Source organism: Choloepus didactylus, chromosome 18 (genome assembly GCF_015220235.1).
Source record: "Choloepus didactylus isolate mChoDid1 chromosome 18, mChoDid1.pri, whole genome shotgun sequence".
Lineage (NCBI taxonomy): Eukaryota > Metazoa > Chordata > Mammalia > Pilosa > Megalonychidae > Choloepus > Choloepus didactylus.
Window position 1 is genome coordinate 48,943,466 of NC_051324.1, and position 17,802 is coordinate 48,961,267.

The 17,802-nt window shown below is 37.4% G+C and overlaps 1 protein-coding gene across 1 annotated transcript in view; it reads right to left on the bottom strand.

The window, feature by feature from the left end:
• Window positions 1-17,802, bottom strand: part of FBXL20 (F-box and leucine rich repeat protein 20) — a 114,344-nt gene that overhangs the window by 33,594 nt on the left and 62,948 nt on the right. The window contains exons 3-5 of the mRNA XM_037807986.1: window positions 5,839-5,893; window positions 1,933-2,007; window positions 694-788 (exon numbers count right to left, since the gene is read on the bottom strand). Of these exons, the coding sequence (XP_037663914.1) occupies window positions 694-788; window positions 1,933-2,007; window positions 5,839-5,893 (225 nt within the window). The remainder of the gene's footprint in view (window positions 1-693; window positions 789-1,932; window positions 2,008-5,838; window positions 5,894-17,802) is intronic.

Here is a 17,802-nt window from a genome sequence, read left to right on the forward strand (position 1 = left end):
CACATTCAAATATATAATTCAGTTGAATTAATTACATTTACAATGTTGTGCTACCATCACCACCATCCATTACCAAAACTTTTTCATCACCCCAAACAGAAACTCTGTACCAGTTTAGCGTTAACTCCCCATTCTGTACCCCACCCTAGCCCTGGGTATTCCAGTTTCTGACTTGATGAATTTGCTTATTCTAATTACGTCCTATAAGTGAGAGCATACAATTTGTCCTTTTGTGTCTGGTTTATTTCACTCAACATAACAGCTTCAAGGTTCATCCACGTTGTCTCATGTATCAGAACTTCACTCCTTTTTATGGCTGAATAATATTCCACTGTGTATATATACCACATTTTGTTTATCCATTTGTTGATGGATTTTGGGTTGTTTTCATCTCTTCGAACTGTGAATAATGTCATCATGAACACTGGTGTGCAAATATCTCTCTGAGTCCGCTTTCAATTTTACAGGTAAATACTCAGAAGTGGGATTTCCAGGTAATATGATAATTCTATACTCAACTTTCTGAGAAAGTGCCAAACAGTGGCTGCATATTGGTTATTTTTGTGTTATAAGTAATGTATGTGGTATTTGAGTTCTAAGTATCTTAGGAATTTATAAACTATTTAAGTATTTTCTGGATGGGGTGGTGCTATTCTTTCTTCAGTCAACATTAGTTAACAGTTATGTTCTAACCTTAACGCATTGTCTCCTACTCCAAGACACCCACGAAGACTCAACTTTCGTAAAAAGCCCCCACATCGTTTAGAAATATTCTCCACTACCCGGCCCTGTAAAAAAAGACAGGTAAACAAAAATATAAGTCACTTGATTGTTTTTGAAAAGAACACATCCTGATTTTCAACAATGTATGAACAAAGAGAAAAGGTTTCTATTCATTGTAAAGACCTAACTAATTAATTAGCAAAATTTCAACTTACTTATTCTAAGAAAGCTTTCCTGACTAACCCACCTACTTCAAACATGCCTAAACTCTCTCTCTTTATTTGTTTTGTTAAATTTGTAAGATACTCTGTATTTGAGGAAATGGTGCTATGTACTGCTCTTCCTGGTTAAAACTGTAGGTACTACAAGACAGTAATTGAACACTTAACAAAGGCTTGCTGAATGGTTTTGCATGAAGCTTAGGGAAGATTATATCCATGAAGATTAGGGAACTGTGAAAAACAAAGATCTAGCATAATGTTACTAGGTATTATTTTTAAAGTACTTTCTGAAAATGGAAAGTTCATGCAAGGTTTTCTTAAATGTCTAACTTGCAGCCTCAAAAGAATTATTTCCACTGGGGGTGGGGGGGGGAGACTATGAGGAAACTATTATTTTCACTCTAATGATGAAAAAACCAAGGACCAGAGAGCTTAAATTCAGGTTAAAGTAAGTTAAGCGTAAGCCTGATCTTAAGCTTAAGTTTATTTGACCTTGAAATACAGGAGAAAAGTGGGAGGAGAAGAAAACCAACTTCTCCCCAGCAAAATCAATTCAACAAATGACTGTGGATTTATTTTTTTCATTTTCCAAAAAAAAAAAACCATCTGTAGCTTCCCTAAGAACCATAACGTTCATTCATCTCAAGAAGAATAAACGCAAATATCATCTTCTAACAAGTTGTAACTCCACTTGTTCTTCAATAAACAAATACAAAATGACGTTCAGGTGCACATTTCCACTGCACAAACAAACCCTAAAAAGTTTTAGTGCCGTTTCACAGTGAAATAATTCTGTTCACTCAAAAACTGAATGAGCTCTCGGGGAGTTTTGAAGACCCCTTTGAGGCTCCTGTGAAATTCAGATGCACTAATATTAACAGGTTCTACCTCCAGGGAAAAGGATATTTTACATGGCTGGAGCTCATCTGTTCCATGCTGTAATTATACTCTAACAAGAGAAAAGGGGCTGCACACCACATAATCATACCTCAATATCCCTCTGGAAATCAAACAGGTCAATTCGCTGCCAGTTACTGCCATCCAGAGCCAGAACATTCCAGGCCTATTTTGAAGAAAAAGGGACAGAATGAGTGGGAGCTGAAATGAAGAGGCAAAGTCAGTGATGTTAAGTTGACAATTCAACTTAATGACAACAACTAAAGACTGAAATGGACCAAAAAATTTCTAAATCCCCACCATTAACTCCTAAAAGATGTGCCTTACTCCTGATTTGTACTTTATTGTCCAATTAGATCATCTGATAAATGAGTGGCTTCAGAAACTAACACTGAAAAAAGAATTTTAGATTAGGGAAGTTGGGGAAGGGGCAAGATTTTGGTAAGTATCAAAGCCAGAACCTGTTTTCTAACTGGAATATCCTAGTATCCAATTCCAAAATGAGATGGAACTCGAGCTGATGGAATGTAAGTCTCTTGCTCTATCCCTAAACTGGGAAAAGGATGAGGGTGAAACCAAAGAAAGGGGACAATACTCGAAATTTGGCTCATTCAATACACATTTATTATCCTCTGCGTCACTTGGCCAGACTTGAAACTGTGATACAGTGATCCGGGACTAAGGAAAGACATGATCATCTCTCTGTGTACATGACAAGGCCTTAATGCTTTTCTTCCTCAACAACTGGCTCATTCAGGTCTGTTTCTCAATTGATATCTCTTCTCTCCAACTTGATTCAGCAATAATTTGAAAAAAGTAGATGTTTTAACACTTCATATACATCTCTTCAAAGAAGCTAAAGGGAGGCAGAAATGTTTCTAAGCTTTTCTCTTTCAGGATTAGGTGAGAAATGACTCCAGTAGAGTTAATTTGTTGTGGATCATTCTATATTTTAAACAGAAAGCTTTTAAAAGTTTCCCCTACTAAATTAAAAATGTAAACAAAGTCTTAATACTAGAGTTATAAATTTAGAGTATTATCTCTTACTATAACAAATTAAAAAACAGATTAAATATTACTTATAGCCATTTCTCTGAAATTGTACAATTTCTACAAAAGAAATTCTGGCTATAATTGCAAGCTCCAAGATAATTATCACACAATCAGTGGGAAAGATAGATGTCAGAGGTACAAGGGTAAGCAAGCAGTTATCATTCTAGAAACGTCTGGGTTTTGTCACGAGTTCAGTGTTACTTTTCTTTTCATAGCTTCATATTTTTCCAATGTTTTTTTAAAATGGCTAGCTGTGGGAGGCTACAGATAAAACTTGTAAAAATCATGTCTTTAACAGATTCTTGGGCTAACTATACCTCTGATTTTGTATGACATTTCTTATTTCCTTATACTGTTTTCTAACTGTAAGAAAGCAGTAAGCATGCACAACTCAGACTAAAAATAGGGATGACAGATTCCTTTCTAAAATCTGACTTAAAAATAAAAAAAACACTTCCAGTACACAAAATAATAGAATAACTACTGATGTACCAATTACCCAGATTTAATGAAAACTGGCACTGTGCTTTCCATTCTTTTAACATGTATTAAACGGAAAAAGGAACCTGCAATGAAAACAATTAAAACTCACTAAAAATCAACATTCCTGGGATGATACTCAGCAACTAAACAGATTTAGACACTGCGTCTGGGTATTTTGTTTCTCAATAATGACCTCAGCTTCATATGGAGACAGAAAGGAAAATCCACTCACTTATAAAAGCAATATAATGGCTGTGTTCAGAGACAAAACAAGTACTAGGGACAGAAATGTCATTTAAAAAAATCAACAAAAAACTATCGTTGTTTTCAAAATAACCAATACAGAGATTTAGTACAGCTTTGAGATGCAGAAATCAAGGTGAATTTCCAAAATTAGATTTTTTTTTTTGTTTTTTTTTTTTTGAGGGTGGTGGTGGTGGTGATGATGGTGATTTAAAGGGACACTTGGATAGACCTACAAAGATAGCACCATGATAACACAACACTTTAAGATACAACCATATTACATACCTGGCACCTATGATAGCACCTGGTACATAGTAGGTTTTTTCCCCCTTTATTAGAGAAGTTGTGGGTTTACAGATCAATCATGCATAAAGTACAGGATTCCCTTATACCATCCTAATGTTCAACACCTTGCATTGGTGTGGATAATTTGATATAACTGATGATAGCACATTTTTATAATTGTACTGTTAACTATGGTGCATGGTTTAACTCAGAGTTCACTGTGTAGTGCAGTTCCATGGATTTTTTTTTTATTTTATTGTTACCATATATACAATCTAACATTTCCCCTTTTAATCACATTCAGATATATATTTCAGTGTTGTTAATTACATTCACAATGTTGTGCTACCATCACCACCATCTATTACCACATAGTAGGTTTTCAATAAACATTTGTTAAACGAAGGAGCAACAAAAAGCCACTGTTCAGTTCTTTTTAAAAAAGGCAATTATAGGTCTCAATTTCACTCTGTTAATTACTATAAATTTGTATTACAAAAGAGATTAGGAATGGTTCATAAAGTAATTTTTCCATAACAATGATTCTACAGTTTGTATCCAGTGGCAGCCAGTAAGATTAGGATAATTCACTGTTTCGTCACAGTAATGTCAACTGACAAAGAGAGATAAAAGTAATGTAGAAACTGATTCTGGGAATGAAATCTGGTTTGCGCTACTACTCTTTTTTTTTTTTTTTTTCCTATAAATTGCAGCTATTATCTTTATTTTTTAAACATTTTATTTATTGTGGTAATATATATAGTATAAAAGTTGCCATTTTAACCAGTTTTAAGTGCACAATTCAATGGCATTAATTACCATGTAAGATGTTGTGCAACCATTACCACCATCCATTACCAGAACTTTTTCATCACCTCAAACAATCTAGCTATTATTTTTTGAGGAAAGAAAAAGAGGAGATAGCATGAGAATTATACCCTGTTACAAAGCCATCTACAAGAGCCTTCATTAATGCCACAAAGCTATTTATTAAAGAAATGATTACTGACAGCTAAAAATCAAAACAATAATAAAGGTGAATAGGCTTTAGACCTCTTAGGGAGGTTTGAAGCCAGAGACTATTTAAACCAGTCTTGCGATATTTCTGGAAACCAAACACCCCAGAACCAGGGAAAAGAGAAAAAGGACAGATATAATAGGAAAAAGGTTAAGAGTTAGCTGGGTAGTGTCTCTTCATCCCAGGTATTCTTTCGATTAAATCCTGTATCTGTTATGATTAGGGTAAAAATGAGTTTCCACTTATGGAAATTTCTGTTGGTACCACATTTCCTGTTTCAATTGTATAAAGAGAAATATAATATTGGACATTTAACCTGTACCCTATATTTACAAATAGAAATGAACCTTAATGATTCTTTTCAACCATTCGCTAATGACCACAAAAGCATTAAAATAAAAACAAAACTATCTCATGTCTCCTTACTTCTTCCCTGCCCTCCCCACAAAATGTTCTGATGGTACCAGAAGAAAATATGCTCAATTAGTGAGTGGTTTTGCATTTCCCTCATATACTGAGAAATCCTTGCAGCTCCTGTAATTGTGTTATATGCACAAAAGGTTCTTATCCAGGAAAACATAATGAAACACTATTTCATTACAATTCTGAGTTGAGCCTAGGCATCTTTTAATTTGCATGTTTAATGCTTTTTTCATTGAAAAGGTTTCTTCTGTTTATATTACACAAATAGTCAAGAATTATAAAAAATTAAAGTTAGAGACAGCAAATACAGGAGAATCCCATTGTAGAATTACATGGGTGTGGGTATGCCATGGGTTAAATAACATCCTTTGAAACCTAACAACATTCAACTAATGCTGATGTAAATGGTTTGCCTACTCCAGAGGCTGTTCTGTCATCATCAGTGTCAGGAAAGGGTCCCCCTGTGATCATCATGCCAGTCATTCTTACCCTGGAGACCTGAGCACAGCGACATAAGGTAACCACATCCAGAAAAGAGAATATTCTAGAAAGAAAAGAGAGGGAGACAAGCTTTATTATATGATAAAGTAGTTTCTCTTGATTTTTCCTGTAAATAATTGATTATGCTAACACAAACAAACAAACAAAAAAAGAAAGCAGAAGTTCTTTCAAACAAACACCCAAAAAAACTTTTAGCAATTTACAAAGATAATACTGCCATATAAAACATAGGGGGAGTATATCTTTCACTTGATTATGTAAATATTTAAGTACCACAAGTTCAATTACTTACATCAAAGGATGATAAAAGATTTCTGATACAATGTTTTAAAAGGAAAAAAAAAAACATTTTCCCCCACCTCTGGTTATCAAAAGAAATAGGATAGGTCAAACCTCAGCAGTCCTAGGTCAAGCAAACTGCTGTGTGCAGTTTTCAAGACACTTTGGGGCCAGGGGCTCCCACAATGTATCAAAAATTTACTATGGGAAAGAACCTAAGATGGCCACTAAGTGAGAGAGGGCAAAAAAACACCTCCGTGAAAAATACTAGATAACAACCAGAAAGTGACCCAGAACACCAGTTCCAGCGATACACCAGCTGGACAAGGTCTGCTAAAACCACAGGGACTGTGCACTTGGTGAAACCGGGAGTCTGCATTCTGAAACTAGTGAGTGAGCCGGCTGAAGGTCCAGCGGCAGCGCTGTGGTGTGGGGAAACCAGGGGTTGGTGTTTGGAGACAGACTAGCTCTTTAAAAACAAAAAACAAAAAAAACCCAGGAGCGGCTGCAGTTAACGATGGTGAAAACCGTGCAGTGAAGCACGGCAGGAGTGGGCTGTGCCAACCTCTCGGTGTCTGGCATGGAGGATAGACTGCTGCTGATTCCCTCAGGGCCAGGGCGGCAGAGGGGAGAGCCAAAAGGAGAAAGAAACTGTGCCACTTGCAGCCGGCTCCCTGGCGGGCTGGGGACACTCCTGCCTGGGGCCGGACCAACAGCCCAGAGCCGCACCAAGAAACCCAGTATGATGGGGAGTGTATCCCACGGCACCACGCACATGCCACAATATCGGCTGTGGACAGTGGCCTTGGCTGCACACACAGCTAGTTGTCCTGGAGCTGGGAAGGCGGAGCTGTGCGAAAAGTGGTGGTGGGGGGGTTGAGACGTCCCATTCAGCTATCTTTGCATCAGGCTGGGAGTGGCTTCCCTTGAGGGACGGTGCGCACTTGTGACATAGCACAGCCTTCCCTCAGCAGAGGTCCTGGAAGATCACAGCTGAGAAGGGGGGCCCGCTCGGAAAACCCAGGGACTCTACATCAATGCCAGGGACCTATGGGTCAGCAGCAGAGAATATCTGTGGCAAGACTGAAGTGAAGGCTTAGACTCTTGCAACAGCCTTGAATCTCTGGGAACACCTGGGAGGTTTGATTATTAAAGCTGCCCTGCCTCCCTAACCACCCAGACACACACCCCACATTCAGGGCAGATAGCACCAACAACACACCCAAACTGAGTGCACCAATTGAACCCCACAAGAATCATTTCCCTACACACCACAAAGACAAAGTTGAGGTGAACTGACTTGAGGGGAATAGGTGACTCGCAGACGCCATCTGCTGGTTAGTTAGAGAAAGTGTACATCAACAAGCTGTAGAACTAAAAAATTAGATTGGTATTTTTTATAACTTGAAAAAACCCTATCAAGCAAAGCAAATGCCAAGAGACCAAAAACAACAGAAAATCTTAAAGCATATGATAAAACCAGACGATATGGAGAACCCAATCCCAAACACCCAAATCAAAATATCAGAAGAGACACAGTACTTGGCACAATTAATCAAAGAACTACAATCAAAGAATGAGAGCATGGCACAGGATATAAAGGACATGAAGAAGACCCTAGAAGAGCATAAAGAAGAAACTACAAGAGCAAATAAAAAACTAGAAGATCTTATGGAAATAAAAGAAACTGTTGGCCAAATTAAAAAGACTCTGGATACTCAAAATACAAGATTAGAGGAAGTTGAATAATGACTCAGTGTCCTAGAGGACCACAGAATGGAAAATGAAAGAACAAAAGAAAGAACAGAGAAAAAAATTGAAAAAATTGAAATGGATCTCAGGGATATGACAGATAAAATAAAACGCCCAAATTTAAGACTCATTGATGTCCCAGAAGGGGAAGAGAAGGGTAAAGGTCTAGAACGAGTATTCAAAGAAATTGTTGGGGAAAACTTCCCAAACCTTCTACACAATATACATACACAAAGCATAAATGCCCAGCGAACTCCAAATAGAATAAATCCAAATAAACCCACTCTAAGACATATCCTGACAAACACTGAAGAGGAGGAGCAAGTTCTGAAAGCAGCAAGAGAAAAGCAATTCACCACATACAAAGGAAACAACATAGACTAAGTAGTGACTACTCAGCAGCCACCATGGAGGCAAGAAGGCAGTGGCATGACATATTTAAAATTCTGAGAGAGAAAAATTTCCAACCAAGAATACTTTATCCAGCAAAACTCTCCTTCAAATTTGAGGGAGAGCTTACATTTTTCACAGACAAACAAATGCTGAGAGATTTTGCCAATAAAAGACCTGCCCTACTTCAGATACTAAAGAGAGCCCTACCAACAGAGAAACAAAGTAAGGAGAAAGAGATATAGAAAATTTTAACAGACACATATTACATCCCAAATCACCAGGACACACATTATTTCTCTAATGATCACAGATCTTTCTCCAGAATAGACCATAAGCTCGGACATAAAACAAGCCTCAATAAATTAAAAAAAATTTTTGAATATATTCAAAGCACATTCTCTGACCACAATGGAATACAAATGAAGTCAATAATTTTTGATTTGTAACTCCACTATTTACTTCCTACATGATATAAAATACATAAACTCTAATGACAAATCAGTGGTTTTGGACTCAATGTAAAATATGTAATTTTTGACAAGAACTATATAAAGGTGGGGGAATGGAGGAGTATAGGAACATAGTTTATGTGTCCTATTGAAGTTAGGTTGGTATCAAAGTAAAACAAGATTGTTATGGACTTAAAAGGTTAAATTTAAGCCCCACAGTAAACACAAAGAAATTATCAGAGAATATGACCATAGAGATGAAAAGCAGAGTATGGGTTCCGAGAAGTGGGGGAAGGGGCAATGGGGAGTTAAGAAATGAGTGTAGGGTTGCTGTTTGAGGTGAAGGGAAATTTCTAGTAATGGATGGTGGGAAGGTGATAGCATTACAACATTCTAATGTGATTAATCCCACTAATGGAATGCTAGGGAGGGGGTGGAATGGGAAGATTTAGGCTGTATGTATGTTTCCACAATTGAGGGGAAAAAAAAAAAGGGCAGTCTAAACAGATGACAATTGAATGCCAAGGATGATCCTGGATGGGATCTGAGGATGGAGAACAGGAGGCTCAAAGGGATACAGTTGGGACATAAGGAAAAAAAAAAAAGGAAATATAGAATGTAAGCTTTGTATCAATGTTGAATTTCTTGAACTTCTTAGCTGTGCTTAATGAGATTGCATAAAAGAATGTTCTTGTTCATGGGAATTGTATATGTGAATTATAGTATTTGTTCAAAGATGTGTGCAGCTTGCTCTCATATGTTCAGAAGACAGAGCAACAGATGATGGATGATAAATAGGGAGGGAAGGAAAGAAAGAAATGGCGGTGTGACAGCATGTTAAAGTTGGTGGATCAGGGTATCGGGGGAGGGGGATCAGGGTATGCTGGAGTTCTGTGTATGGGGCTTGTATTGTTTTTCCAACTGTTCCTATAACTTTGAATTTATTTCAAAATAAAATTAAAAAAAAAACCTTACTATGTGCTAGGATAAGGGAAATGCAAAGTGATTGGGGGACAATTAGAGTGAATACAGGCAATTGGGTCATAAGCTACCTGTCCATCTCACTCACCATAGTATCCCTACTTCAGACAAAGTACCTAGCATAAAACAGCTTTTTAATAGTTATTGAAGAAAAAAAAAAAAAAAAATCCTGAATATGTACTGATCTTGCAATCAGATGACCTGAGTTCTTATCCTATTTTGCTACTTACTGAATGAAACCACTGATATCATGAAGCCTCAATTTCCTCCTTGAATATTAAGCATCATAAATAAAAACTTCACAAGGAATTAAATGGTATTATATATGTGCTAGAACTGGAAAAATTTAAAGTCTTATGATTGTTAAACAAGATTTCATTTCTGAGTTGCAAAAAAAGAAATCACAAAAAAAAAAGAAAAAAGAAAAAAGAAATAGGCTAGGTGAGAGATATCTTAGAGTTTTGCAGTTACAAAGAAAATGCAGCCTGAAATAATAATGCAATAAGTATAAAACAGCATCATATAAAATGTTAAATCACAATCTAATTCAAATTTAGGAAATTACAAAACTGATTTAACTTAAAACATCAATGTTAGGAAACATTTACTGCCTAGAATTCTTATCAGTCTTTTAAAAAATAAATATTTGATTTGAAGTAGACGAAAAATTTATTTGCTTAAAGTCAAACTCTCTCCAAAAGTCACCTGTATAAATATGTTAGGGTATCCCAGAAATAAAGTGAAAGAGCCACTTCTGCTTGAAGCCCTCTTTGCTCATGAACACACCCTTAAAAGTCATCTTGATCTGAATAACAGACTAGGCTCGTATGCGAGTGGCAAAAAGTAAAATATAGTATGTGCTTTAAAGATTTAAGTGGATAAAAATTAATCTTGCTTTAAGAATTTTATGGCAACCCTTGAAATAACTGGACATAACTGGAATCTATAAAATGGAAGTCAGAAAGCATTAGTTTGGAAAACTTACTATCCCACAGTTAAATATAAAAAGCTTCTGAGTCAGCTTAAAAGAACAAAATTTTGTTGTTTAGTGATAAGAGGTTATCAGGCACATTTTGGAACTTGAAATAAGCTGTGCTAGTAATTACATCAGATGGCAAGTCATGTGCATTTGGTAGGTATTTTCAGTTTTGAAGCAGAAGGTGCTTTTGTGATTGAAACAGTTGCATAACATCAGAAAACTAGTAATAGCAGTTGAACTGGTTATAAAAAACCTCCCTAATACTTTCTTACACATTTACTTCCTCTTGATTTGCTCCAACTACAGAGAGGCCCATGTAAGGGACTGATTAAAACTGATAACAAATCAAATGAGTTAGAAGAATTAAGTTAGGGGCAACACGGTGAGTAAATGTATCTGATTTATATTCTGCAATCTCAGCGAGGGGCAGGGAAGTCCCTGAACAAAAGCCTAGAGAACAATTATGGTGCAAATAATAAAATTAAAATAGGTGGTTGTAAGCAACCTATGTCTAGAGACTACATTCTCTCAGGAGGATCATATGGGCAAATAGGAAGGGGAAAGCCTAGTTACAATGATGAGCAGCCTCTCTGAAAACTCTGGTCAGCTTTCCTCAGCTTGCCAGAAAGGAAAGGAAAAGCATTCATTGTCAGAGGGAGTGAGTTGCCTGTATTCATTCAAAAAAATAGTTTTACCATCTTCTATCTATAAGCATTGTTAGGTCCCTACCATTGTTCTGCTTATGGTGTAGGGGTGGGAGGTAGACACAAAATTAGTAAACGAGAATGCTTCAGATAGTGATGAGTGCTATGAAGAACATAAAGCAGAGTAATATAATGGAAGAGTGTCTAGGAGTAGACATTCGATCTGGGACATAAATGACCAAATGAACCAGGGAGGCCAGGATGCGGAGGTGGGGAGAGGGACTTCTGGGCAAAAAAAAACAGTGAGTGTATGATGAAGGCTTGCTTAAGGAACAGAGCAGTGAGGCTGGAGTATAGCAGAAGCAGCACAACCCTTTACTGAGTTCCTATGTCAGGCCTTATTTTAAGCCCTTCATGTGAATTAAACCAATGACTCCTTACAACAGTCCTAGGAGATAGGTAATATTATCATTCCCATTTTACCGTTGAAGATAATGAGTAAAGTTTGGAGAGTTAGCAAGGGGCCAGACTATGTAAGAAGGTTTTGTGGTCACAGTGAAACGTCTGGATTGCCTTCTAAGTCCAGGGGATACCAAAGGAGGGTTTTAGGTCAATGAGTGATACGATCTAATTTATGTTAGAAGAGACCACTATAGCTGTGGTGTGGAACAAAGGTGGCTAGGGCACAAGAGGAGCAGCAAACAGACCAGTTAGGAGAGCACTGACTGCTCTCGCCTAAGGGAGAGAGGCTTCGGCCAGGACAGTTCACAGGAGATGTAGAGAAGTGGACAGATCTCATAGGACTTGCTGATGGACTCGATGAGAAGGCAAGGGAAAGAGAGGAATAGATTTCTGGTAGAAAGAGTGGAGTGGTTAATGGTGCCATTAACTCAAATGAGGAACACTGAAAGATGAATATGTTTGCAGCTTTATCAAGAGTTTTGATTTGGATGTTATATTTGAGTGGGGATCCCAAGGAGACAGTTTGATATAGAAGACAGGACTAGAGATGTAAAATCTTCACCTTTTTATATAGCTGTGGTAATATTTTCCTTGACACTTTTTGTATTATTTTCCCTTCTTTTATTACACTTTACTATCTTTTTAACTGTTTCTGATTCTTGTTCTTTTTTCATCTCTCCACTTTCACGTCTTACCTGGCTTATCTGTTATCTCTTTTTTGCCTTTTCAGTTTTTAAACGACAGGCAAGGGAGACAGTATAAACTTGAACAGGAGAGGTTGGATACCTTTCTCGTTCCCTGAGGCAGCCTCATCACCATCCTGATGGCTCCTCTTCATAGAATACATTTCGCATCTTCTTCAATATTGATCACCATCTCCACAACCAAAGAAACATATGAACCCCCAATCGAGATACCTCAATTCCTGAAACATTAAATTTATCGAATGCAACAAACATTCCTGCATTGCTGAAATGCTGCAGCTTTTACCTGTCATCCACCTGCAGTACTTTGATGCAGAATTTCATAAACATCTGCCAAATCATCACTAGCCCCTGAGCAATTTGTATAGATATAATGTTACATATGGTTGGAGGGCACAGGTAAGAGGCTTCACAGGTATCGATCCTAGCTAGACTTTAGTAACCTTTCAACAGAAAGGTTCTTTACAGAAGAAGGCACAGTAGATAGACATGAAACATGGGGCTGGTGGTCAAATGTTTGCAGACTGAGGAGACTCTCTGAAGCACAGATCCCAACAGTGATAATTCCATCCTTAGAATGTAACTGAGTGGGTGTCTAAATGTCAGTATCCCAATGAGTTAGCTTTTCACCTGGATTTTGACATGTACACAAAAAAAAGGCGAAAAGACTTTACAGTCACTGTACTCCTCTACTCAAGTAGTAAGACCAAACCAGTCCTGATTTGGTTCCCTAGTAAGATGGATGTGGAATCCCTTCTACCACTCTACAAGTAATCTGTCTAAACATCTGGCTATTAATCAATAACTCTTTGACTTCTATGTATTCTACATACCAGACAATGGAGATAAATATCTTCAGAAACCCAAATATAAGAATTAGTGTTAGCTGTCAAAAAAAAAAAAAAAAAAAAAAAAAAGCTGAAAAAGAGCCCAAACTTCAATTAGTGATATGAATGAAGCAGGTCTGGTTAAGACCAGGGCAAGCCAGGCTAAAGGATAAAGGTTGAAACTGATTGTGTTTTAAAACTTCAACTTTCATATGAGACCAAGGGAACAGATATCTATTTGGTATAGGATCTAAATTTTCTAAACGGTACAACTCTACAGTCGATTTGTTCAGACACCACAATTGCATGGAACTTTGAATAGGAAGTGAGATACGGTAGGTTAGTATAGGCTGGAGTGAAATAGTGACACATCCTAGAGTAATTTGGGCAGACAATAAAAAATATATTTACAGCCTCCCCCTCCCCAGCCCCGAGGATCTGGGGGAAGGTGCGGATGTGTTGGACATCCTCACCTGGACTGGTGTTGATGTTGTCACGAGCATCGGGACTGGCGGTTTGATGTGCTGAGCCCTCGAGCATGGGACTTGCCCTTATGAGGCTCATTACCACAAAGGAGAGTCTAAACTTGTATGTAATGGTGCCTAAGAGTCTCCCCCTGAGTACCTCTTTGTTGCTCAGATGTGGCCCTCTCTCTCTCTAACTGAGCCATCTCGACAGGTGAACTCGCTGCCCTCCCCACTACGTGGGACCCGACTCCCAGGGGTGTAAATCTCCCTGGCAACGCAGAGTATGACTCCCGGGGATGAATGTGGACCCGGCATCATGGGACTGAGAGTATCTTCTTGACCAAAAGGGGGATGCAAAATGAGACGAAATAGTTTCAGTGGCTGAGAGATTCCAAATGGAGTCGAGAGGTCACTCTGGTGGACATTCTTATGCACTATATAGATAACACCTCTTAGGCTTTAATGTATTGGAATAGCTGGAAGTAAATACCTGAAACTACCAAACTCCAACCCAGCAGTCTGGACTCCTGAAGACAATTATATAATAATGTAGATTACAAGGGGTGACAGTGTGATTGTGAAGACCTTGTGGATCACACCCCGTTTAGCTAGTGTATGGATGAGTGGAGGAATGGGGATAAAAACTAAAGGACAAATGGGGTGGGATGGGGGGATGATTTGGGTGTTCTTTTTTCACTTTTATTTTTTATTCTTGTTCTGATTCTTTCTGATGTAAGGAAAATGTTCAAAGATAGATTGTGGGGATGAATGCATAACTATGTTATCATACTGTGGACAGTGGATTGTATATCATGGATGATTGTATGGTGTGTGAATGTATTTCAATAAAACTGAATTTAATAAAAAAAAAAAAAGAATTAGTGTTAGGCTGCCAGGGTTTTAGCTGGTGCCATTTTTTTTTTTTTGTCACATGAGCCATTCATTCTTCCAAGGGCAGTCACATTAACTTAAATAGAAAACATCACTACACTTACTTAAATATACATTTGTAGGATAAATCAGGAAGAAATAAGCTATATGATACTTAGCACCTTCCTGCTTTTCATCATCTTTTAGGCCAGGTATTTTAGACGGTGTTTAAAGTGGTTCTTTTCTCCACCTTTACATAATTATTTCTGAAGATACTTACATCCATAACTGGAACAGTTAAGAATAAAGAGATATGATAACCAAGATGGAATGAAGAGCTATTAAATTCTATTAGTTGCTACTGTCTAAATACCTGCTTGATTCCGTAAAAAAAAAATTTCTCTTCTCTTATCAACAGATTGTTGATAAACTGGTCTAGCTTTAGCCTGCCCCTGGTTTGAGAAAACCTAGGCCTCCAATTTTCCTACTTTTGATATGATAAGGAATATGAGGAAGCAAAAAAACCTTGGCAGGTTTCTGAGACATCATATAGAAGACTAACAATGTCTAATTATATCTAAATATTACTGTACAAAAAAAGAAAACCTTAATATTAAATCCTTGGAGGTGAACCTGGGGTTGGCTGTTACAACCAATATTGAGAGTACATTTTGAGATATGGTTACCCATGGTACGGTTCTGGAAAAGACTTATTCCTAATTCCCTTGGCTTGATAGTCTTATGACAAGTATCCCAAACCTTGAGCAATATCTGTTAATATGGTTCTTAAAAAGAAAAAAAAAAGGCATAGAGTGGTTCTGGAGAGGGCATAACAAAATGGGTAACTGCATTCATACTGTAGAACTATCTTTGGACACAACTTTTTTGGACAGTAATTTGACAGTGCCCCCCAAAATAAAAAATATACATACTACATCCTATATAAACAAAAGTGAGTAAAAATGGCTATCAGAATGTTTATGGTAGCATCTGAAATATCAAAAAGCTAAAAACAACTTTAATATATATCAAGAAAGAAATGCTTTAACAAATCATGGTACATTCATTTAATGGAATACTTTACTTAACAGCCATTAAAATGAATGAGGCAGAGCTACATGAACTAACCTAAAAATAATTATTATTAAATGAAGAAGGAAAAAACAGAAACAAAACCAAGTTGTAGAACAGTATTTATAGCATGTATGTATGTACATATACACAGATATAAGAGGATAAATCTCTTATCTCTGGGGAAAGAATAGGCTATTCTGGGGGGAAAAGGTGGTAAAGAGAGGGGAAGGAGGAGGCTATTTGTTTATTACTTTATACTTCTTTTAAAAAGGCACTTGGTCAAAGAGCTTTGGCTACTTGAGGTGTTAAAGCCTGAACTGACTGTAGGGCTCCAATGCTTGCCTACTATCAAGCAGAGAATATAATCACATTCTCAAAACTGTAATCCTCTTATTCCTCACCAAAGATCATCAGTTTGCAGGATATGTTCATTAAAACTGTATGTTAGTCATGACCACAGACATAGGGGACTGGTGGTTTGATGGGTTGAGCCCTCTACCATAAGTTTTACCCTTGGGAAGACGGTTGCTGCAAAGGAGAGGCTAGGCCTCCCTATATTTGTGCCTAAGAGTCTCCTCCTGAATGCCTCTTTGTTGCTCAGATGTGGCCCTGTCTCTCTGGCTAAGCTAACTTGAAAGGTGAAATCACTGCCCTCCCCCCTACGTGGGATCAGACACCCAGGGAAGTGAATCTCCCTGGCAATGTGGAATATGACTCCCGGGGAGGAATGTAGACCCGGCATCGTGGGATGGAGAACATCTTCTTGACCAAAAGGGGGATGTGAAAGGAAATGAAATAAGCTTCAGTGGCAGAGAGATTCCAAAACGAGCCGAGAGATCACTCTGGTGGGCACTCTTACGCACACTTTAGACAACCTTTTTTAGGTTCTAAAGAATTGGGGTAGCTGGTGGTGGATACCTGAAACTATTAAACTACAACCCAGAACCCATGAATCTCGAAGACAGTTGTATAAAAATGTAGCTTATGAGGGGTGACAGTGGGATTGGGAATGCCATAAGGACCAAACTCCACTTTGTCTAGTTTATGGATGGATGTGTAGAAAAGTAGGGGAAGCAAACAAACAGACAGGGGTACCCAGTGTTCTTTTTTACTTCAATTGCTCTTTTTCACTCTAATTATTATTCTTGTTATTTTTGTGTGTCTGCTAATGAAGGTGTCAGGGATTGATTTAGGTGATGAATGTACAACTATGTAATGGTACTGTAAACAATCGAAAGTACAATTTGTTTTGTATGACTGCGTGGTATGTGAATATATCTCAATAAAATGATGATTAAAAAAAAAAAACTGTATGTTAGTGTCTTTATTATTAAACTACAGAAGTGTGCTTAATAGGTCCCTATTTTAAATAAGGGTGAAATCCTCTCACCCTTATTGAAAATAGGGACCTATTAAGTCATTATGGTTATTCTCCATGATTCTGTGGAAAACTCTGCTAAAAGCAAAGTATGTTACTTGTAGCTATCATGGACTTATTTGAGCTTTGAAGACAAGAGCATGTTATGAATTAAGTTGTAAGAGTGCTCCATACATGCTTGCTTATTAATGTGAACACAAAGACCACATTTTTCATACTACTAATTGAACTGGAGCTGGCACACACACACTCTGAAAGATGAGATAATCTCCAACCTCTTAAATTAGGGCTGTACAGTGGCTCCCCCTTCCTGTTTTAACTTGAATTTCAAAGTGAAAATACTCTTAAATAAACCAGATGTATACCCCAGCCATAAAGAATAGAAAAATAAGTATACTATATGTTTTGTAAATGATCTTACTATCACAAATTTGGAGAGGCCACAGCAAACAACTGGTCTTGCTATCCAGCTATTTTCAGTTATCTATTATTTTGAAACCAAAATTATATTTAGCAGATATCGCATAAACATTATCAGATCATGTCTAGTAATCCCATATAGCACATTAAATCATTTAGTTACTTAGGTGTACAACTCACAGCTACTTTATTATTAACTATTATTAACTGGGAAGTTCTGCTGCTCTACATTAGATTCACTACAGAAGTGTGAATGAGATTTTTCTTTGACCC